The 24,210-nt window shown below is 50.7% G+C and overlaps 1 protein-coding gene across 11 annotated transcripts in view; it reads left to right on the plus strand.

Moving 5' to 3' along the window:
• Positions 1-24,210, plus strand: part of DEPDC5 (DEP domain containing 5, GATOR1 subcomplex subunit) — a 73,261-nt gene that overhangs the window by 37,872 nt on the left and 11,179 nt on the right. For 8 of the 11 annotated variants that reach the window (XR_015695545.1, XM_014066166.2, XM_014066155.2 and 5 more), the window contains 8 exons: positions 189-372; positions 2,039-2,196; positions 13,390-13,507; positions 13,981-14,148; positions 16,090-16,309; positions 16,845-16,981; positions 17,904-18,012; positions 22,291-22,353. Coding sequence is in view for 10 of the 11 variants with exons in the window: in XM_014066166.2 (XP_013921641.2) it covers positions 189-372; positions 2,039-2,196; positions 13,390-13,507; positions 13,981-14,148; positions 16,090-16,309; positions 16,845-16,981; positions 17,904-18,012; positions 22,291-22,353 (1,157 nt within the window). In the remaining variant the exon portion in view is untranslated. The remainder of the gene's footprint in view (positions 1-188; positions 373-2,038; positions 2,197-13,389; positions 13,508-13,980; positions 14,149-16,089; positions 16,310-16,844; positions 16,982-17,903; positions 18,013-22,290; positions 22,354-24,210) is intronic. The other 3 variants (XM_014066160.2, XM_087705911.1, XM_014066159.2) reach the window with 2 other exon arrangements.

The following is a 24,210-nucleotide window of genomic DNA, read 5'->3' on the forward strand; positions in this document are numbered from 1 at the left end:
GTCTTTCTCCCCCCCACCCCCTCCCTCTCCCCTCTGGATTTCATGTCTTCCACCCCTGATGTGTCTTTTCTCTTCACTGGCTTCTGTGGCACCTCCCACCATTCTTGGCTCCTGGTCTCTCCTCCTCCTCCTCCTCCTCCTCCTCCTCCACTTCCTCCTTCTCGCCCTCCGTACACAACACGAGACAGTTCTGACGCTGTCTGCTCCCCCCATAGTGCCAGGCTTCTGTTGTACTGTTGGGGTGGACTGGAAGTCTCTCACCACTCCGGCCTGTCTTCCCCTGACCACGGATTACTTCCCGGACCGCCAGAGCCTGCGCAACGACTACACCGAGGGCTGCTACGATCTCCTTCCTGAAGCGGACCTGGAGAGGTGCGTCTGCCTGGTGATCCACTGGCTCTTGCGTGACCAAATCACACAGGCTTTTGCTTGAGCCCTACCGGGCGTGGCTAGGAGGAGAAGCACCTAGTGTTGTCCTCTCTTCTCTGGCTTGACCCAGGGGTCACTGGTCAACTTCTTGCAAAGAGAGCGAGGGCTCTTTCCCCCCACTCGGGCTCTGTCGCTGATTGAGCCGCAGAGAGGAGCCGGGCTGGGCCTGGCTTTTGACGCAGCCATTCAGAAAAGCTGCATGCTACAGAGCTCCCCAGAGTGTTCCTTCCGCCAAGGGGCTCCTTTCAGTCCTGTTTGGCCAGTCTCTCTCTCTCACTTGTTTAAACCGATCCTCACTCTGCCCTCACCTGGGACATTCCTGGTAGATTTTGGGTTTCTGAAATGGGAGCTTTCAGTTCAAGCAACAGCACCACTGTAGTCCTTAGGCACGGATGTTCGTGGTCTCCTCCTCCTCCTCCTTGGCTGGGCTTGGAGCTAGTCCAGAGGTGGGTTGCTGCCGATTCGGCTTGGTTTGGCCAAACTGGTAGTAGGGGCGGCAGGAGGCTCTGCCCAGACGCTTCTGCGCATCTACAGAAGTGTTGCGCATGTGGCCAAACAGGTAATGAAAAAATTGGCAACCCACCTCGGGGGTAGTCGTGTCTTGGGGTGCCTCTTGGGGTGCCACACCCACTCATGAAACAACCTTCAGTACCCAATGCCTTCCCTTGATCAGGAGCCCAGGCTCTTCCTACTCAACAAGGTTTCTGGGGAGGAGGGGACCAATCTTAGGGGGAGCTGAGTTGCCAGTGCACCCAGCCGTGGTGAGGGGGCACTTGAGCTGAGTAAAAGTGTGGCCTGTAGGTCTCCAGTCATCCAGGGAGCAGTGCCAGAGCGAGGGGCAGCCCCAAGAGTGGCACCAGCCAGTCTTAAGGGCACCTGAAAGGAGGAGAACCGAAGCAGATGGAGATTTGATTCATTCATTCATTCATTCGATTATATAGTTGCCCATCTGTTTATAGTATTGCCCCGTATTGTATATTGTTTGTTGTTTCCCCCTCCCTTTTGAATTGTGAGCCGCCCTGAGCCCCCCTAGGGAAAAGGGCGGCATACAAATAAAGGCAAAAGAAAAAAAAAAGATCTCACATTTGTGACTCTAGGCGAGAAATAAAACAGATGAAATATGTAATATAAAGAATAAAGCCCACAGCAGCCGGGCATCATCAAAACAACAATCAATGTAGAAGAACAAATGTCACAATGGTTGTAAGTCGAGACACATATGACCAACACCATTTGGGGATTTTTTTGCAATGGTCATTATGCAAACACTGCGGTCGTTAAGTGAATCCATTTTTTGCCAGAAACCAGGCCAATTTCCATCACTGTGACTGATCCTAATTCAAGGACCAGCTGCAGAGGCCTCTCCATGCTGTGGAGGCCTGGGAGCTCTCCCACACTCAGCTTCCCTGAGCTCCTGGGAGCAGAGCAGGAAAGGGGTCCTGGCCTTGAGCAGGGCCTGTGGCTGAAACTGCGGGTGTCCAAGTCTCAGGCCCCAGCGCCCCTTATTCCTGGCCTCCTCCGGTGCAGGTTGTTCTGGGGAAGAGGGAGTAAGGGAGGGGGAGGGTCCCCTGTGCCTACCTGTGATGACCTCTCCCCCTTCCTTTCTCAGGAGGGATGAGGAAGGCCTGCTGATGACAGCCCAGCAGGTCTTTGAGGAGTTCATCTGCCAGCGTCTCATGCAGGGATACCAACTCATTGTGCAGACCAAGCCCCAGAAGCCAGCAGTGGTCCAGCCCCCATTGAGCAGCAGCCCCCTGTACAGCAGAGGTGAGTCCCCACGTTGGGAGGTAGTTTGGACGTGGGCAGCCAAGGGCACCTGGACCAGGGAGAGGCTGAAGGTAACCAGCCATTGACCTGTCTGAGCATGAAACATCATGGACCTGATCAAGTGTATGATGTGCCCAGTCTGATGAGAGCCCATATGAACACAAAGCTGCTCGGAAGCAAAAAGCATCCTGGGATGGTACCCAGGATCCAGGAAGATCCAGGATCTGCCCTGGACCAGATGAAAGTCAAGGAATGGTGGATGGTTAAAAGTTCCAAGACTGGGATCTGGATTTTCCTACTCGGGAACCAAATTATAGCAATTGTCCATGACTTGTCCATGTCCATGATGAAAACCAGCTGGTCCAGGAGAAATAAGAAGGGAATAGGAGAAAAAGAGAAGCTCTGTGTAAGCTGGGAGAACCGTGTGAAGTGTGTAAAAGTGTGTGTGTGTCTCTCTGTGTGTGTGTGTGTGTAAAGTGTGTTTCTCTGCCCTTGGCATTATATTTGCCCCTCCTACTTGCTGCATCTCTCTGTCTCTGCCTTGATGGGAAATCTTTCTAGACAGAATCAAGCTGTTTCAAGACAATGTAGGGAAACGGTGTGATTGCTAATTTCAATCTGCTTACATTTTTGGGGGGAAATGATCTGCACTTCTCCTGTGCGCTGCTTGGGGAATCCAAGCATGGGTTAACTTTGTCCATTAGCCTAGAGACTGAGTTATGTAAATATTGACCATGCCTCCTCTGACTGGATGGGTCAGTTTTTTAACTCAGTCCAGCCAGAAGAGACGTATAGCAATTTTCTCTAGACTAATCGACAAAATTCTCCCTTATTTCTTGGATTCAGTGATCATTAAGAACGGTTTGAAATGATTTATTGTGTAACGAAAGGTAGAGGCAGCAGTTTGCTGTCAGCCCGGACCTTTTTCGGCATGGGGTTGATCGTGCAAGGTTGGAGGCAGCGAGGTCCACAGGAGCAGCTCCATCTTCATACAACTGCCGCATTTTAAGCATGGGATTGGTTCGCCGCTTTCCCCCTTACTGATCGGGCGCATCCTGGGCTGGTTCGCCGCCCCGCGCTGTCTCGCATTGGGAGTGACCTGCCTGAGCGGCAAGGTCTATCCCCAAGCCGTTATTTATTGCCGCCATTGCCCCTTCCTTCTCGGAGCTTCTGCGGATCTCGTCAGGGTGGTCGTGGTGCCGGGAGGCTTCCAGGCACGTTGGCAGTTGGTCGGCGATTTGAATTTCGCCCTTCTAGCGCAGTCACCATTTTGGACGGGGTTTTCGCACGTGTGCTCAGAAACAGCCAGAGGAGGCGGGGCATGCATTTCATGCTCAAGCAGCAGCGTTACGCTTACGGCCCCTCTCCTTTCCCTCACTTTCGGCTTGCCGGCTTGGTGAGGAGATTGACTTAGTGCAGCTCGTCTTTCCCACGCGGTGCCTTTGTGCGGTGGTGGAAATTCGTGGCAATTTACTATTGTGAGGTTGAGCTTTTTGATTCTTCCCTATCACAATGGCTGATCAATCCATTTGCGGTGGTATTGTGGAGCCCGCAAGTGAATCCCGTTCCCCTGGTGAGGGAGGGGTCTAGCCCAAGGCCCGGCAGGGCCGTTACCAGGGCCTCCAGCCAGAAGCCCCGGGCCTCATCCACAGCTCCGGATAAGTCCCATAAACGTAGGGATAAATCCAAGGCAACGACTAAGACCTCTGGGGGTGCTGGCATTTCACCTCTGGTGCTACTTCCACACCGGGCCTCTCCAGTGCGCCCTACAGAACACCAAGGGTGGTCCCCTGATATTCAACTGCCCAGGGCATCTACTTCCGAGGAGGGGGTATTGGGGCCCCAATCACTCCCGGTTCTATCGGAGGTCAGTGTAGCCTCGGCCTACACTGTGCCACGTGCTGGGCCCTCTGCTACATTTACTCCTACCGCTGCAGGCCTCAGACCGGTGGAAGGCCAGGATCTGGGCCTTCCTCCTGATATTTACCAGTTAATTGCTGCAGCTATTTCTAAGGCTGTGGTTGCGGAGCTGCATCGTAGAGCCCAGGTTCCAGTGGCCACTGGTACCCAGACTGGCCCTGATACTCAGGCCATACAGGGCGATTTGTCAATTCCTCAGACAGACCCACCTTCGCCTCTGCCCTCAGTTTATAGTGAGGATTCGGCCTTAGTGGAGGAAGGTGAGGTAATAGACAGGGATTTTTCTGATGATGAAGAATTGGCTCTGGATCAGCCTAATTCTTCTGGGTTATTTCGCCCCACCTTGTTTAAGTCTTTATTGTATAAGGCGAAGACCACCACTCACATGGGGGAGGCAGCCTCTAAGGATAGCACTGCAGTTGGTCTGGATGCAACTGAACGCCTTTTTGCTGAACAGATTTCCCAGCAGGAGGTTATTCCCCTCCCCCAAACTGTTTCTAGATCTTGTTCAAAAGCAGTGGGATCAACGGACTGCGGTTACCCCACCCAGCAATGGGGATAGGAAATTGTACACCTCCACTCCAGAATTAGAAGGTATTCTACAGTTTCCAACTGTGGATCCACCTGTTGCTGCCCTCGCTTCCCCAGCTTTAATTCCAGCAGAGATTTTTAAAGGCTTGTAGGTGGAGGACCGTAAGGCCGAGTCAGTCATTCGTAAGACCCATCAGACTGCGGCCTGGGCCTAACATGCCGCTACTGCGGCGTCCTTTAATAGGACCTCCTTGGTCTGGCTCAGCCAGTTGCAGAGTAGGCTTGCCCCTGAGGACATGCGCCTTCACCAAGATATTACCAAACTGATGGCAGGTCTGGAATTTTCTGCGGATGCCACCCTTAACGCAGTGAAATTTGCATCTCGGGCTGTCGTTTCCAATGTTGCGTCCTGGCATTTGCTATGGCTTTGCCATTGGCAAGCTGATGTTAAATCCAAGTGGCGCTTTGCCTCCACTCCCTTCAAAGGTAGGGCCTTGTTCGGATCTCTTCTAGATCCAATTCTCATTGAAACTAGGGATAAGCGTAAGGTTCTCCCTTCCACCAGTGGGCGCACCAACAAGAGACAGCAGCCTTATAATAGGCGCCAGTCCTTTCGGGCTGGAGATTCAGGATTCACTACCGCCCCTTATGTTCCCCACTATAACAGGGCCTTTACCCAACCGCAGGACCGCGGCTAGGATCGCATGGGAGCCAGGGATAGGGGCCGCCAGCAGAACCAGGCACAATCCAAGGCCAGAATGCCATTTCGTGGGGCTGGCAACTGGTCCTTTTGGAGGTACTGGTGACTCACAGGGGGAGGAACCCATTGGCGGGCGTCTCCTGGCCTTCGCTCATCAGTAGGCGAAGACCACGTCTGACGCCTGGGCCCTTCAGGTCGTGAGGCTTGGCCTCACTCTAGAATTCCTCTCCATCCCCCCGAGATGATTCATCAAGTGCCCTGTACCCAGGTGCCTGGTGAGAAGGCGTCTCATGGACACCGAAATACAACACCTCTCCATCAATGCCATAGAGCAGGTGCCAAAGGGTCAGGAGGGGCTAGGGTTTTATTCCATCTTATTCCTAGTGCCCAAGAGCTCAATCTATACATCAAGTATGCGCATGCGTGAGAATGGGAGATGGCTGCCGAGTCTCATCGCTCCGGCTATTGGAACTAGGAAACAAAAGACTTCAGGAGATTAGGACCCCAGACATGATAACGGAGGGGTCCCTCCAAGACGTCAACGCTCGGGCTTCCCGGGGAGGTAATTATTTGAGGAGGGGGCTGCCTTTGGGTGGCTCCTGGACGGTGTTACCTCCCTCGGCGATCTTCTCATACAGCTGGTCGGTGACGGTGGTGGCGGCAACGGCAGCTTTACGCGAGCGGCGGTGGTTTTGGCCTCGCCGCCCTGAGAAGCTGCCCCGCTGCCCTGGGAGACCTGGTTTTTTATTGAATAACTTTTATCGTCGGCGTATTGGCTTGTGCCCCGAACAGGGGGTGGGGAACTTCATGGAAGTGCCTGCCTGGACTAGAGGACTGGCTCTCTTCCCCCATCACAGCTTTGCAGCTTTGCACCACGGCCCTGCTGATTTCCCCCCTCCCCTCCTGGCATGGCATTTTTTCTGTATTTTGCCGCTGCCTCCGTCGGGCTCCATCTATCACCTAATTGCCAGGGCTGTGACCCCAGGACTCCAACGACGGGCTCCTCGCTGTGCTGGTTGTGCTGGTTATGGTCTGCTGCTGTTGCTGCCTCAAGAGAGCCACGTCCGACAGAGCCGTTCACTGGATTCTTTTACATTGGACGCCATTGCTCCTGAAAGGCAGCATACTTGGTCCTCAGACTCCCCCCAGTGGCCATTACTGGTACTTTTTTCATTCTCTGGCTGGTTCATCATCTTTACCGCCTCTTTAATTAGTACCTACCCACCCCTCCTACAATTACATCTCTTGGGCTTCCACACGTGTGAACAAACTGTACCCGCCCGATCAGCATTCCCCCTCATCGCCCCAGGAAAACCATCTCAACTACCCAGACTTTGCCTTCCTTTACATCGTTGGCAAACCGGACTGAACATCTTTGGCGGTCTTCTTAACCGCCTAGACTCTTGGGATCTTCCCAACTACATAAGAAGGGAAGAAATGCCATCCTCTCCTTCTGTATATTTTTTGTACGTTCTTTTATAAGATCTACACACGCTGCGCAAAATTTTAAATGGTACGATGAGTGTATGGGATTTGCATGTGTAAATTGAATGATCCCACTTTTATTATTCTATGGTTGTTGTATTTTTATGTGTTTTTAACTATTACGTGGGGACTGCTTGAGCGAATAAATGAGTGTGCTTGATTCGGAGGGCCTGTCGGGGAATGCGGGAACTGTGGGGGTGGTTGAGGGGACCACGGCCACGGGAGTGGGTCGGAGCATCACGGTCGTAACAGGGAGGGGCAGATATGGCGGGGACTTTAGGGCTGGCCATTACCGGGGAAGGAGGGTTCGCTATGTCACAGAGATCCCTCCTTCCGGCCCTATGAGTCCCACTCCGAGGCCAGATGGTGCGAGTAATCAGGACCCTGGTCTCAGGCTGTTGTCGCTAAATGCCAGGTCTGTAGTTCACAAGGCTCCCCTCATCCGGGACTTAATTTTAGACGAGAGGGCAGACCTGGCATGTATTACTGAAACCTGGCTGGGCCCGGAGGGAGGAGTCCCCCTCGTAGAGATGTGCCCAGACGGATGTCAGGTGCTTCATCAGCCAAGAGCCCAGGGAAGGGGTGGGGGTGTGGCTATTGTTATCCGGGAGTCTTTAGCACCTCGTAGGATCCCTGCTCCGGAGCTTGTCGGGTGTGAGTCCCTGCTGGTGAAGTTGGACCTCAAGGGTCGTGGGTTTGCTGTTAACGTACCTGCCTCCCAACAGCGTTGCAGCAGCCCTCCCCTCGCTCCTCGAGTCGGTAGCCGAGCTAGCAATTGAGTTCCCCAGACTTATGGTCCTGGGGGACTTCAATTTGCCTTCGCTCGGTGAACACTCTGATGGGGCACAGGAGTTCATGGCTTCCATGACGGCCATGGGCTTGACCCAGGTAATCCGGGGCCCAACCCACTCAGTGGGTCACATGCTCGACCTCGTATTCCTCTCGGAGCAGTGGACTTGTGATCTTGGTCTGAGGGGCAATGAGATCATACCCCTGTCGTGGTCAGACCACTGCCTACTGAGGCTTGACTTTCGGAGGCCAAACCCCCACTGTAGGGAGGAGGAACCGACCAAGTGGTTCCACCCCAGGCGACTTATGGACCCCTTGAGGTTCCAGACGGAGCTTGGGGTTATTCCTGATACTCTCACCCACAGTCCGGTGGAGAATCTGGTTGCTGCCTGGCATTCGGCAGCATCGGAGACCCTTGACCGGATTGCGCCACTACGGCCCCTCCGAGGCGGCGGACCCCAGAGGCCTCCTTGGTTCACCGAGGAGCTCCGAGAGAGGAAGCGCCGGAGGAAACGCCTAGAGCACCTATGGAGGTCCGATAAATCCGAATCGAACCGAGCACTCTTAACAACTTGCACCAAGGAGTACATCAGGGCACTTAGGACAGCAAAAAGATCGTATATTGCCACCTTGGTTGCGTCCGCTGAGTCCCGCCCAGCCGCCTTGTTTAGGATAACCCGCTCCCTCCTACATAGGAGGGATATGGGGGACCCCTTGCAGGGTAGGGCTGAGGATTATGTCCAGTTCTTAACGGACAAAGTTGCTCGGTTTCGGTCGGATTTGGACTCCACCTCTGCAGATCCAGCCGAGGCACAAGAGGATAAATTGGTAGACCACCCCTGGGTTGAGTTTCAGGATGTTGCCCCTGGGGATGTGGACAAGGCCATGAGAGCTATGAGTGCCTCCACCTGTGTACTGGACCCGTGTCCCTCCTGGTTGGTCGCCAACAGCAGTGAGGTGACACGAGGCTGGATCCAGGCGGTCGTTACCGCCTCCCTTCGGGAGGGCACTTCCCCTCCGCACTTAAAGCGGCGGTGGTGAGACCCCTCCTGAAGAAACCATCTTTGGATCCAGCTGTTCTCAACAATTATCGTCCAGTCTCCAACCTCCCCTTTGTAGGGAAGGTTGTTGAGAAGGTGGTGGCCTTCCAGCTTCAACGGTCCTTGGAGGAAGCCAGTTACCTAGACCCCTTCCAGTCCGGCTTCAGACCTGGTTACAGCACTGAAACCGCTTTGGTCGCATTGACCGATGATCTCTGGAGAGCCAGGGATGGAGGCCATGCCTCCATCCTGGTTCTCCTTGACCTCTCGGCAGCTTTCGATACCATCGACCATGGTATCCTTCTGCGAAGACTGCGGGAGGTGGGGGTGGGAGGCACTGTTTTGCAGTGGTTCTCCTCCTACCTCTCGGACAGGTCGCAGTCGGTGTTAGTTGGGGGGCAGAGATCAACCCCTAGGCCCCTAACATATGGGGTGCCGCAGGGTTCGGTCTTATCCCCCCTACTATTTAACATCTACATGAAACCGCTGGGCGAGATCATTCGGAGGCACGGGATAAGATACCACCAATATGCGGACGATACCCAGTTGTATCTGTCCGCCCCGTGCCAACTCAATGAAGCGGTAGACGTGATGAACCGGGGTCTTGAAGCCGTTAGGGACTGGGTGAGGGCTAACAAGCTTGTACTCAACCCGGAGAAGACCGAGTGGCTGTTGTGTTTCCCTCCCAATAATTTGGCTAGTGCTCCATCACTCAGGCTGGGGGGCCAAACTTTATACCCCTCAGACAGGGTTCGCAACTCGGGAGTCCTCCTGGACCCACAGCTGACCTTCGACCACCATCTGATGGCTGTGACCAGGGGGGCATTTGCCCAGGTTCGCCTGGTGCGCCAGTTGCGACCCTACCTGAACCGGGAGGCTCTCACAACAATCACTCAGGCCCTTGTGACCTCTAGGCTGGAATATTGCAATGTGCTCTACATGGGGCTGCCCTTGAAGAGCACCCGGCGACTTCAGCTAGTCCAGAATGCGGCCGCGCGAGTGATCGTGGGTGCACCTCGGTTCGCCCACATAACACCTATCCTCCGCGAGCTGCGCTGGCTACCTGTTGATCTCCGGGTGCGCTTCAAGGTGCTACTTACCACCCATAAAGCCCTTCATGGTAGTGGATCTGCGTACTTGAGAGACCGCCTCCTGCCGATTACCTCCTCACGACCTATTAGATCGCACAGATTAGGCCTCCTCCGAGTTCCATCCGCCAGTCAGTGTCGACTGGCAACTACACGGAGGAGAGCCTTTTCAGTAGTAGCTCCAACCCTTTGGAACGATCTCCCCATGGAGATTCGTACCCTCACCACCGTCCAGACCTTCCGCACAGCCCTCAAGACCTGGCTATCCCGTCAGGCCTGGGGATAAAGATCGTAATCCGTCCCCAACCGAATGATGAATGTTGTGTACTATTTTTATGTATTGTTTTATGTCTTATTGTCTTGTACTCCCCTCCCTATATATTGTAAGCCGCCCTGAGTCCCCTCAGGGAAAAGGGCGGCCTATAAATAATAAAACCATAAACCACCATAAGTATCAAAAATTCAAGATGCAATCCCTCAAAAGCATCTTGGCATCCATCCGCCAGGGCGGCATGATGATATCAGTTGACATCAAGGAGTCCATCTATCCGGCTCATCGGAGGTTTCTATGCTTTCATTTCTCTGGCCGACACTTTCAATACCGGGCCTTACCCTTCGGCTTGTCATCGGCCCCTCGAACATTTACCAAGCTCCTGGCTGCTGTAGCGGCGTCGCTTCGCTCAGTTCCGATTCGAGTGAATTGTTACCTAGATGACATCTTGGTTTTGTCTCCATCTCGGAACCAGGCCCCTACGGGATCTACAGGTAACAATGGACTCACTACAGAGACACGGGTTTGTCCTGAACCTCCCCAAGAGTCACCTGCAGCCGACCACATTGTTGCTCCACTGGGGACCATCATCAATTCTGTGACATGCGAAGTGTCCCTGTCTCCAGAAAGATGACAGAGCATCCAGCACCTGGTGAGTCAGGTATTATCTCAGAGACTCTTACCACTGGCAACGCTTTCCCACCTACTCGGGAAAATGATTTCCTGTATCAACATTGTTCCCTGGGCCAGGTTCCATGCCCGCCCACTTCACTGGTTCCTGCTCCCCTTCCAGAGGGCACACACCAGGCATTCCCAGATCAAGGTTCGGCTCCCGCCCAAGCCTCTCGGGTCCCTCCGGTGGTGGACATCCTCCAAACTTCTCAAGGGGTGTCCATTCAAGGAACCGGACCGCATCCAAGTTACAATGGATGCTAGTCTATTCGCGTGGGGGGCCCATGCCCTGGACCGAGTCACACAGGGCCACTGGTCGAATCGAGAGCTGAGAAACAGCATCAATTGGCTGGAACCCCGGGCCATCCGTCTAGCCCTCCAAGAGTTCCGGGACATAGTGTCACACAACCACATACTGGTCTTGACCGACAATGTGGCCTCCAAGGCCCATGTCAACCGCCAAGGGGGCACCCACTCCAGGGCCCTGATGTTGGAGGCGGAGAAACTACATCAATGGGCAGAGAACAGACTGTTGACAATTCGGGCGGAGCACATCTCGGGCAACTCCAACACACAGGCGGACTGGCTGAGCAGGGCCACTGTGGATCAAGCGGAGTGGCAACTCCACCCTGATCTATTCCAGGAGCTCTCTTGCCAGTTCGGCCAACCCAAGGTGGACCTGTTTGCCCAGCCTCACAACTCGCAACTACCGCGATTTTACATCAGGTACCAGACTCCCGGGACAGAAAGGGTGGATGCTCTATGCAGTCCATGGCCAGGCGGCCTTCCCACCTCTCCTTCCGCTGGTCATTCAAAAGATCCTGATGGAGCAGGCGGAAGTTCTATTGGTGGCTCCGATGTGACCCCGGCATCCCTGGTACGCAGACCTCATGTACCTGTCGGTCTCACGCCCGTGGAGGATTCCAGACAATCAGATCAAGCTCAACCAGGGGGCTCTCATCCACCCGAACCCCCAGCTGCTACAGTTAGCCGTGTGGCACGTGAGCGGGCTATTCTAACCGGACTACACTACTCAAGTAAGATTATTGACACTATTCAAGCGGCCCGTCACCCATCTACTACTCATATATACGAGGCCACCTGGCAGGCCTTCTGCAGGTGGTGCCGCTGCACCGGAGCTGACCCTATAAAGGCTTCAGTGCCCCAAGTCTTGGACTTTTTGCAAACAGGACTTGACAAGGGTTTAGTACCCAACACTCTTCACCAGCAGGTCGCAGCCTTAGCCACGGTGATTGGGGGCGGCCATGGCCGTGCATTGCCTCACCATTCACGGGTCAAATCCTTTTTGAAAGGTGCAGCTAATTTCAGACCTCAGACTGTGCATCGTTACCCTACTTGGGACTTGACCTTGGTGCTCAGGGCTCTTACGGCCTCCCCATTCGTGTCCATTAAATCCATCAGCCTTCGCTTACTGACTCTTAAGACTGTGTTTTTGGTGGCCATCACATCGGCCAGGAGGGTGTCTGAGTTGGCGGCGCTTTCAGTTCGCGCGGACCTCTGCATATTCCATCCCAACAGAGTCGTCCTTTGCTTGGACCTGACCTTCCTCCCAAAAATCAACACGTTATTCCACAGGGCTCAGGAGCTCGTCCTCCAGGACTTCTGCCCCCGCACTTCCCATCCGTAGGAACGCCAGTGGCACCACCTGGAGGTGCGCAGGACTCTTTGGCGCTATGTGAAGCACACTGCATCCTTTGTATCCTTTCAACCATCATCCATGGGAGAGAAGGTGTCTTCCCATATCATCGGCCGATGATTAAAGGCGTGCATCGCTCTTGCTTATGACAGCTAATCCCGGCCGGTTCCCAGGTGCATTACTCCTCATTCTACCAGGAGTGCAGCTACCACAGCGGCCTGGGCTACGCAAGCCCTCAGTGGAGGAGATTTGCAGGGCAGCTACCTGGTCGTCGCCATCACCATATATTCGACATTACAAGGTTGATGTGTTTGCCTCGGCTGAGGCTTCCTTTGGGCGGCGAGTGTTGCAAAGGGTGATTTCTTCTCCGGGGCACCCTGACCAGCCTAGCTCCCGCCCTGGCACGTAATTGCTTTGGCATGTCCCATGCTTGGATTCCCCAAGCAGCGCACAGGAGAATGACCGTTGACTTATCTGAACAGTCCTTCTATGTGCGCTGCGAGGGGAATCCAAACCCGCCCGCAGCTTCGGCTGCCCAGGGCTACCTCAAGACTCTGACTCGAGGACTGACCTTGCTCTTCTTAATGACTTGACTTACTCTGAACGTGACTATTAAGGCTTGTTTTTGGCTACGGCCATCATTGACATTGCTACACATCGTTAACTCTCTGACTTCGTACAAACTAACCCATCCAGTCAGAGGAGGCGTGGTCAACATTTACATAACTCAGTCTCTAGGCTAATGGACAAAGTTAACCCGGCAGGCCTGGGGCTGCTAAATCTTTCAGCCCCATTCGAAGGGTATGACTGTTGCTGCTTTTAAAATGTGTTTGTCTTCTTATTTTTTATTTTCATTTTGTACCCCTCTTCCCTTTTTGATTGTTAGCCGCCCTGAGTCTCTCGGGAATAGGGCGGCATACAAACCGAATAAATCAAATCAAATCAATCAAACCCATGCTTGCATTCCCCTCACAGCGCACATAGAAGGACCGTTCAGGTAAGTCAACGGTCGTTCTAAGTAATCTTTTTTCTCCGCCCAGGTCTTGTGTCACGCAATCGACCTGAGGAGGATGACCAGTACTGGCTGAGCATGGGCCGGACCTTCCATAAAGTGACCCTGAAGGACAAAATCATCACGGTCACTCGGTATCTACCAAAGTGAGTATCTGTTCTTGTCCACTCTTTGATTAGGCAATGGGAGCCACTGGAAGTCTTGCAGGGTCTTCATTGTTCTTTAGGGCAGGGCCTCCATTCTTGGCAATTTTGTGGACTTCAACTTCCAGCATGGCTGACCGAGGAATTCTGGGAGTTGAAGTCCACAAGCCGCAAATTTGCCAACATTGGAGGCATCTGTTTTAGAGCGTTGGAAAAGAATCCTGAAAGCCTATCAGAGCCCTTGCTCTTCACCCTAACACAGACAATGCATCCGGTAGCCTCACCCGTCGGCTTTATATTCCCTGGGGAACTCAGCGGGCCATTCATAATTAGCAGGGGTCATGAGGTTTCACGGTCTTGTGCATGAGAGTAGGAAAGTCGGTGAAAGGCATTCATCAGCTACTTTTATGTTAAGAGACCTCCCCTTGTGGCATCTGACTTGAAAAGGCTTGCTTTCATGTTTTTGTTCCCTTTAGGTACCCGTATGAATCTACCCAGATCAATTACACTTACAGCCTGTGTCCTTCCCACTCAGACTCAGAGTTTGTCTCTTGCTGGGTGGACTTCTCCCACGAGAGGTTAGAGGAATATAAGTGGAATTACCTGGATCAGTACATCTGCTCGGCTGGTTCGGAGGATTTCAGGTAAGCAGAGGGCCTTGGTTCCCCAACTCTTTAAATAGTGCATAGGAAGCACCTGGTTCTTTAAAAGGATGCCCTTGTGAGGGGTCCCAAAGGTAGGATGGCCAGTCTAACTGAAATAATGCTGGTTTATTGTAAGACTCATTGACTAAAACTACAACTCTGAAGATACAAACCACTTCTAACTGCTTGATCCATTCGTGCGGATCCTTTTTAAGTTTCTTTCTCTGTCCGTTTAAGCCCCTAGGGACTCCTGTCTCTCTTGCCTGGTTGCTTCGTAGGCAGCTTCTCTTCCCCTCGTCTCCCAAGGTCACCCACACAGTGCATTACAGAACATGAGGGAGAAATAAGGTTTTTGCTCATCGTTCTTGCATTTCACAGAGAATTTGGAATTAATAATAATCACAGCTGCATCAGCAATGTGCATTCTCCGTTAACCCAAATTCAGAGGGTCCTGTAGTCTCAGCTAGAAGGATAAGGCTCTGTTTCAATTAGCGATCTCCCTGATTCTGACATGTGGGAAGTGCCATCCCTAAATCAGGGAACAACCCTTGCAGTGGGAGGGATAGCAGGATATGTAGAGAATATTTGTAGCTCAGGATTGAAATGAGGGGCCCTTGGTGCTCTCTCAGCCTGGTTGCTTTCTTTTGTTACCCAAACTAGGTAACATCATCAGAACTAGTGATGCTAGCTAGTTAGTGCTAGTGATCAGAGCTAGTGGTAGCACTGATGATGTTAACTACTTTGGGAAATGAAATGTCTGCAAGGAAACATCCAAGCCCAGAAAGCACCCAGGATGCCTCTAGCAGTATTGGGCCAGGAGGACAAAGCGTCTGACCTGGAGCAACACCTTGCGTTTGCTCCTGGGTGTGTCAGAGGTTAAGGGAGAATGTAGAGAAGGGAGTTAAAAGAGGTTGATGAAAGGCCATGGGGAATGAAAGGAGGGGAGCATCGCTGTGCAGGATCTTGAAAGATCTTTCACCTGGGTCTCTATTTTTCAAAATGAGCCAAAGCGTTCCAAAAAAAACCTGGAGAAAAAAAAATGGAAGTCATTTCAGTATTAATAGGGGACATTTGCAGTTGCCCAGTAAGAAAAGATGCTCTGGACTTTCTCTTTAGGCTTATTGCTCCTGTGTGGGAAACCAGAGGCTGGAAGCTCAGATGTCCACCGATTCCCTGGAACTGGATTCAGGGCCTGGGGAGAGGAAAGATGAGGAAGGATGTCCAAGGCGTGGCTTTCTTTTCCCCTGCAGCGATAAACGTGCTGCTGTAATAGATTCCATGACTTGCCATCTGCAAATCCCTTTTTGCATTTTGGTTGTTATTTTTTTACATGAATGAAGACAAACATACAAGTCCCAGGATAAAAGTTGCAGGAGCCAGTCTGAGTCGGTCATCGGGGCCAAAGGTTTTTTCTTCTTCCAAGCTTTTGGGAAACCATCATCAGGGAAATTCTCTCTCTCCAAAATGTCTGGAGGGAAATATCTAACTATTCTAGAGAGAGTGCTTCCCTGATGATGGGCTGCAGTACGAGCCCAAAAACCTGGAAGAAGAAACTTTTGGTCCCGGCGATTGAATCCTGCATTATGACTTTTAATACAAATATGACTTTCCTGATCTGTATCTCTTAATATTTCAAGATATGGAATAGATTTAATAAACGACCCTCCTGGCAATTCAATGCTCGTACCTCTTATCATTTTGGGGCAGAAGAAAAACCCTGTTTTGGACACTTATCCTTCCAGATGGCCCAGTGGGGAAGGGCCTCCCTTCCTTCCAGGCTTTTAATATTTAAAGGTTTAAACTGAAGGTTGCGGGGACAAGAGAGCTTTTGAAACCGTCACTGGGAAACATCTGTGTCCAATGACAGCCTATGATAGCCCCATGGAGGAAACCACTGGTTTGATCTCGCCCCCCCATGGCTGCCACTTTCTCTCCATGCAGCCTGATTGAGTCGCTCAAATTCTGGCGGACACGTTTCCTGCTCCTGCCGGCCTGCATCAGCGCCACCAAGCGCATCATGGAAGGCGAAGCCCACTGTGACATCTATGGCAGCCAGGCTCGCTCCGACGAAGAGGAGTGGCAGCTTTTGGACGGCTTCATTCGCTTTGTGGAAGGGCTGAATCGCATCCGCAGGCGGCACCGTTCAGACCGGATCATCCGGGTAAGTCGGGGCACTCCGTCCGGGAGCTTCGAGGGGCTTGGGGTTCCCCACTGGACCTCTGGTTGCAGAACAGAACTGGGCTGGGATTCCATTGTAGAAGGAGCACAAGGGTGTCTCATCCTCTTGGCCAATGGAGGTTTTTTTTAAGAAAAGGAGGATGAAAAGGTCTCCTCCTCCCAAGTGAAGAAAGTAAGATTTCATTTACCTGTCAGATTTGTTTCCTGCTGAATCTTCCCGTGTCTCATCAGCTTACAGCTAAAACACAATAAAAAACATCTAGTTCAGATGACCGTCCTTGGAAGAGTGTGCAATGCCTGCACCTCTGCTTTCAAGAAAGGGATAGAACAAATTCTCTCTGTTGTTGGAGCTGCTGTCCATCATAGATAAAAGGCAGAAAGCTCCCAAAACATTCCCAGAGTCCTTTGGGAAAATTCAAGGCTGTCCTAAAACTGACCCACCCCCCTTTCAGGTCCCCATGAGCATCTCTTCTCTTTCCCTCCTCTCGCTGACTCTTTGTTGTCTTCCTCCTGTCCAGAAAGGTCCTGTAATGAAAGGCCTGCAGATCACCAGTCCCCTTCCTGCCCCCTCTCTGGAACCTCCAGGGCCGCCTCCGCTGGCCAAGAAGGGGACCTCGGCACTCTCGGCTCTCTTGGAGATGGAGGCCAGCCAGAGGTGAGTTTCCGGAGAAGCACACCTGCACGGGATTGTGTCACTCTCTCCATATATGCATCCACCCATCCCAGTTTCTCAGTTTAGGAACCTGCATGCTTCATATCTGTCCGGCACGGAAGTGGTTCAGCCAATCAGTGAGTTGGATCCCTCTGGAAGAACCTCTGAGTGCATAGGATCTACTTCATGTATGCACACTTGATAACTCTCTCTGGAGTCTTCCACCCTTTTCATGCCTCAATAATCTGACACAAGTCAAATCTTGTGTCAAGGCTCCAACTAAGGAGCCCAAGCAAATCTGATCCCTGAGACTAGGATCCTTCTTATCCTCCTGTGGGGCGCGGTTTCAGTACAACCAAACTATGAGACAACTCCATCCCCAAGTGTCAATTTGGCCAATTGGGCACTTCTTCCCCAACCTCATCTGTTGCCAGTAGAGATGACCTTGGTCCTCAAGAGAAAGCTCTCTGTTGTGTCTAGTAAGGCATTCCAACCTCCCTCCCCCTCTGGGTGGCCACTGAGGAAAATGGCTGCTGCCAGGTTCGGTTCGAAGTTGACATCTGCATCATAGATAGCAAGGATGCCCCATTTTACAATTTTTCTGGCCACACCTGTTAAGTGAATCACTGCAGTTGTTAAATTAACATGATTCTTAAGTAAATTTGGCTTCCCCACTGACTGTGCTTGTCAGAAGTTCACCCCAAAATAATCACATGACCCCAGGACTGCAACTGTCGTAAATATGAACCAGTCATCAAGCATCCGAAAATCATGTGACCATGGGGATGCCAGAAGGATCATAAGTGTGAAAAATGGTCATGCCACTTTTTTCAGTGCTGTTATAACTTGAAACAGTCACTAAATGAACGTTTCTTCTACAGTGAAGGCTGAGAGATTTTCAGGAACTTCTTTGGCTTGTTTCTAGGATATTGGGGGAACAACAAGCCGCAGTCCTTGCTGGGAAGACCTCTGTTCAGCCAGCGGAGACGGGCAGCATCGCCATGACACCCACCTACATGGACAGTCCACGGAAGGTGAGGACGGAAGCTTCAGCGCAATGACCCACTCCTGCATGGGGCTCCATGCACGAGGCTTGCATGTGCCCTTCTTTAACCACTGACAGGGTCACCAATCGGAGATAAGAGTCTTGACACCAGACCAGGTGGACGAGGTATATGTGAAAGAGGCCGTACGGTGGCTGAGGAATTTTCGGAGTTAAAGTCCACCCATCTTAAAAGTGGCCAAGGTTGAGGAGCACTGAGCCTCACAGTTAGCGAGTCTTTCATTGTTTGGGCTGTTGAGCTGAGGAGGTCCTTGCATTCTTCCAAGGTGAAAACGTGTATGTGTGTGTGTGTTGAAATGCTTGACCCACAGTGCAGCTTTTGCGTTGCATGCCTGTTTTGATAGTTTTGGCTCACCGCTGGGGGCTCAGCCCCAGTTGCAAGATGGCTCCCTTTGGCAAAATATAACCCTGATATTCCAGCCCCTCCTGGTTGGGTTCAGACTTGGGATGTGAATGCTGGCCCAGCCAGGGCTTTGCAACCTCCAGGTTCAGTTCCAATGCTTGGAATCTATTGTAGCTGGCCAGCTGCAAGCTGCATTCTGCAACGCATCTGCTTTTCCACCTGCTTTGAATGTCCCAGTCATTCAGCTAAACTCTCTTGGGCACTAAGTAAGACCTCGGAGAGGTTCTTGCCCCCCTGAGACAGTTGGAGCTAGCGGGCGTTTCAAGAGGTTGGACTTTGAGTGGTGTGGCAGGGCCAGGACTTCCATTTCTGCTCTGACTCTCAGCTGGTCATCCCCATCTGTAAAATGGGCAGCAGAGAGACGGCCTCCTGCAGGGCAGCTGAGCCAGCTTTTCTGTCAAGGTTTGGGAGAAGATTGGATGATGGTACATTAGCACAGATTGGCACCAGGTTTTTGTTTTATGTTTGAACTGGTTGTGTTTTATAGTTTTTAAAATCACTTTCATCCTCATCCTCATTCTAGCCATTGTCCATCCACTGCAGGATGAAGAAAGACCTCTTCCACATGTTTCCAACCAATATGGCCCTGAGGTTTCTTTGGCCAGTTGAGCCCTTGATACTTGCTGATGTCCTTAATCCATCTTGTTTTAGGTCTCTTTCGTGGACGCTTTTGATCTACGACCGCCTTGGTCCACCTGCCCTCAGTTCTTCTTGCTCTGTGACCAGCCCATTTCTGTTTCCATTCTTTTACTCTTTTGATGATCTCGTATACTTTCATTTGTTCTCTAATCCACGTGCAGCTCTTTCTATCTTGTCTTGTGATGCCGAGCTTGTCTCTTTCCGAGGTTCTTCTCCCAGTAGGTGGAGACATCATCCAGACATGGGTATTCCAGCCAGTATCCAATAGGACTGGGTCTACCAATTGACAAGTCCCGCCCTCCGTGCTAGCCTCCCCAGCTTAGATTCAGTCCGTTTCCTTTGGACTGGTTGTGTCTGGTGATCTCTCCGACAGATTTATTAGTTGCAAGTAGGATTAATTGGTAATAAGTTGTAATTCGCTTTATTGGCTATTCTAAATTGATAAATTAGGTGCTTGGTGCGGAGGTTTTTTGGGCGGGATTTATTCCCTGGTCCTAACGGCTTCTGAGGAGATTGGACCCACGAGTTCTTCTCTCCAGCCTTTTTGTTGCCGTTTCGGCACCTGGCTGTGTTCCATGGAGGCTTCACCACTCCGTTAGCCGTTCAGCTTGTTTGCAGTTTCTGGGCTTTGACTGAGCTATGCCCAGAATTGACTGTCAGCAGCCTCCGTTTCCAAGCTGTCAGCTGCCGCCGTGTCGTGCTGGGTTTGTTGTTGGAGCAGCGGATCCCCTTATCAAGGCTAAGGCTGTTTGTTGATGGCGTTAGCGACTGCGAGGTTCTTTGCATCACTCGTAGCTTTTGCATCAGTTGTGAGGTGAATGCCCATGTTTCACCAGAATGTGTTGGAACAGGTAGCACACACTGATCAAAAACCTTTCTCTTCAGACATACAGGGAGGGAGGTTGTTCTTGAAAATTATATTAGGTTGCCGAATGCCTGCCAATCACATTTAACATGCCATTTAATTTCCTTTATTGTATTGTATCACCTTCCATTGAGATCTGTTGGACAAGGAGTATTTAGTGGTCTACTACTTCTAGTTCTTCTACAGATATTTAAAAAAAATCCACTATTTGATGAATTTATTAAACATAACCTGGCTCTTTTTCAGGCTTTATTTTTAAGCCAAATGGTTCTCCTGCTTCGTGCAGCCCTTGTAGGTGTCTTTGCAGCTCTTGGGTCTCGTGAGAAGAGAATAACATCATCTGCAAATGATTTAAGCGATTTAAATTGATTTTTATTCCATATTTTGCCCAGTCTAGTTTGCTAAATCCTTCTTCAAGGCAGGCTGAGAAAAGGATAGGTGATAAGTCTCCTTATCATACTCCTCGTTCTATGTTGATTTCCACTTTAAGATCATGAAGGCAAATTGGCATCCCATGTTACAGCATTTCATCCGTAACACGGTCATTTCATCAGAGATTTTTGACTGCACAAAGTGTTTTTCCAGTGGTGCTATAGATGTACCAGATTCAAGGATGTTTTTGACAATTTGTCAAAAAATCTCTTCCAAATCTTGCAATAGAGCAAAGTGATTTGATAATCTCAAAACAGCTCCTCTAACAGTTTATCACTCTATTTTTGTTTTTTGGTGACGTCTTTATCATTTTCATATGTTCTTTTCACAGTCTATCTTCACTTTAGTTCGTACCATTCTATGGTCACTTCCAACATTAAAACAATTGATAACAGTACAATTATAAAATATGGTTTTATCACTTGACACAATGTAGTCAATTTTGCTTCTGTACCCAGATGGACTTTACCACGTCCACTTTCTGCTAGCTTTTTTCTTGTAAAATGAGTTTATGATACGAAGTTCCTGTCCTTCATCAGACTCTACTAGTCCGTCGCCTCTATTATCACATTCACCAATTCCATACAGGTCAGTTGCTTTTTCTCCAGATATTGTTCTTCCCAGTCCTGCATTAAAGTCACCCATTAGTAGTTTGCATCGGCATTTTTTTTGTCTTGAAGGCGAGACACATTGTTGTAAAACTCTTCGACCTCATCATCACTATAGCTTACTGTTGGTGCGTAATCTTGGATGATTTGAAACATGTATTGTTCATTCAGTTGAATGATACATTGGACTACTCCAATAGACTTTTAAATTTTACTACAGAATATTTCAGCTTTTGGTTGATGAGAAAACTGAATCCGCCATATTCTCCCTCTTCAGTACCTCTGGTGTAGAGGAAATGCCCAAACCTATCAAGTTCAACTCAATTTTCACTTTTTTTGTCATAATCCAGTGATATCCCAATGCATATTGTTGAGTTCAAACAGAAGTTCTAGAGGAGCATCCGTTTTCATTGTTCAAATGTTGACCATTCCTATGTCCAAAGTCCAAAGACTTTGATTTAACTCAGGGATTCTTAGCATCCTCTACCTTTGGGCAGGTCTTACTTCTGCCATGGTAGTTGCTTTAGGGCAGGGGTGTGAAACTCACGGCATCACATTGTTGTCACATGATGTATTGTGACTTCAAATTCGCTAAACTGGGGGTGTGCGTGGCCAGCATGGGATGCATCCGGCCTGTGGGCCGTGAGTTTCACACCCCTGCTCTAGGGCCTCCGGGGAATTAGGGCCGTTTTTTAAAGTTGTATCAGCATGTGGAAGGAATAGATCTGCCACGCTGGTCCAATGCGGGTTGGCAGATGTGATTGGTGTTAGTCTGGGGTAAAAATATATAAAATCACCTTATATATTTTTAAACCTTTGATTGGAAGTGCCCTTTGATTGGCTAAAAGATGGGCAGCTATATAAAAGTTTTAAAGAAACAAACAAATAAATAACTGGTAGCATGAAAGAGATGCCTACCTTTCTCTGCACCTGCTGCTTCAGCCTCTCAGCCACAGGAGCCCAGAGCAGCAGTCGCTCTGCTCCATTCTCCACGCTCTGTTGTCCTGGCGAAAGAAATACATTGATCTGAAGTGCCCCAAATTGTTACCTTGGGAATGCAAACTGTGGAAGAGACCACACCTGATCCAGCTTCTCATGGCAGCCTGGGTGGGAGCAGAAGGCTCGGCTCTCCTTCGTGCATGCTCTGAATGCTTCCTCCTTTCACCTCGTGGCCCCTCCCCACAGCCTGCTGCAGTTTTCGTGCCCTATTACCCTTCCACTTGGAATAACAGATCTGCACAACATGTCTCTCCCCCCCCCCTCCGTTTCTGTTGCTGCCTTTGCTGTTTCCTGGTTCTTCAGGATGGGACCTTCTTTATGGAGTTTGTTCGAAGCCCCCGCGCAGCATCTCTCTTCCACACACAGGTCAGTTTTTGACAGGTCGAATACTCTTTGTGGCAATGCTACCCAATGTCCACATTCCTCCCTGGGGAAGGCCAAGTCCGTCAGCCTTCCAGGAAGACCAACAAGAAACACGACCAGAGGAATTGATTCTATTTCATTGTAAAGCTACATTAACAGAATCTTGCAAGTCTGAGAGTACAAATCTCTCACCATCTCCAAGAAACCTTGGACAGGCCCTTCTGAGCCTTTCTCCACCCACTGTGCAGCTGAGGGCTGTTTCCTCTCTTATCTGATTGTTCCCTAAGCAAAATCTCTTTGCCCTGTTTTTCCAAGGTCTTCCCCAGTACCATTACAGAGTCTGCATGAGTTACAAGGATGTGGTTTGGTTGAGGAGGAAAATGCTGTTTGCCTGCCCTTTTTGGTGCTCTTTCCATCCCTGGACTGTGGTTTTCTTTAGAAAGCAACCAGGCCGAAAGCTCTTGGCCCTTTTTCCTGCAGAGACAGGAGAAAAGTCTATGGGAGCTGGACCGCCCTCGGCCTTCAGCTTGTGCAAAGGAGCAGAGAACAGAAGTTCTTGGCAACTTGATTTATGGTGGCCTTGATGTTTGGAAGACCTGAATTCCCCATTAGAGCAAAAGGCGCTTACACATCACAGCCCCCCTCTTCCCATTCCCCCAACCCAAACTCGGGCTGTTCTGCCTAGCCAGAATGACTGCATGGCTCTGATACTGACCGGATTGGTTGGGTCAAAGGGCTGTAAATTAGAGAGGAGGGGCTGGCCCATGGGTAGTGGCCTCTGCTCCAGATGTTGGAGACATTCCGCCCCAGTTGGCTTGCACTGCTGTCTTGAGGTTTGGCTGGGCAGATCCAGGCCCAGGTGAGGGTGCTGGCAGTGGAGGAAGGAATTTCTCAACTGTAGCAATTTGAAGATGTGTTGACTTTAACATGAGGAATTTGGGGAGTTGAAGTCCGCAGTTTGCCACGGTTGAGAAAACTCTGCTCAAGAACCAGTTCAGGTTAGTTGTGCTGTTGCTTATTCTGCAGAGGAGGACTTGAGGGGGTGGTGGTGGTAGGTGAGACCATTGCAATGAATTCAGGGCAGGGCCACCTCTGATTGCCTCCTGACCTTCTGCTTCCAGCGGCTGGGGAACCTGTACCAGCAGCCTTCTCTGAAAGGGCACCTGGGCCCAGGAAAGAACCGAAGCTCCTCTGGCTCCCCTTTCAGCTCTTCAGGTGTTACTTGATAGAAAGGCAAAAATAGAAAATGGGGTAGAGGGGCTAAGATTTCTTTTATGGGCAAGTAAACAAATTGTACGTTGAGCAATTTCTCCCTGGCATAAATTGGGATTGCTTCTAACTAAAACAGGACAAGTCAATAGTTTGTGGAAGATTAGGACCTAGCACAGGAATTAACCATTTCCAGTAAAAAGAGGTAAAGATTCCTCAGTATTCATTCATAGATGCTGGAAAGAATGACCATTGGCTTACCTCAGCCGAATACTGAGATGCTGCAATAATCTTATTTATGTCCTGATGGAGACAAGTGTCCTCCACAGGCAATTTAGACTGCAGGTCTTTCAACCAAAGGTTGAAAGCCCTATTTAAAAAGGAGGCAGAACTAGAGGCCTTAATGGCCCAGGCTGCCGCTTGGTGTGTTTTGTGGCAAGCCTTTTCTGCCTTCCTATCCTCTGCCTTGAGACCCTCCATAAGATCAGCTGGATGAACTGAAGTAGATGTCAAGGAGGCCACTGGAGGATCTACAGGGAGTAATTTGAGGACATCTTCCAAATTTGCCTCCACTGAATAGAGTCTCTTATCCCATCCGCTTGGAGCGGCTAGGGTTAGGAAATATGGCTGGGACTATTGGCATTGCACCGT

Source organism: Thamnophis sirtalis, unplaced genomic scaffold (assembly GCF_051295495.1).
Source record: "Thamnophis sirtalis isolate CommonGarterSnake01/CBP01778 unplaced genomic scaffold, rThaSir2_p1.2 scaffold_2, whole genome shotgun sequence".
NCBI lineage: Eukaryota > Metazoa > Chordata > Lepidosauria > Squamata > Natricidae > Thamnophis > Thamnophis sirtalis.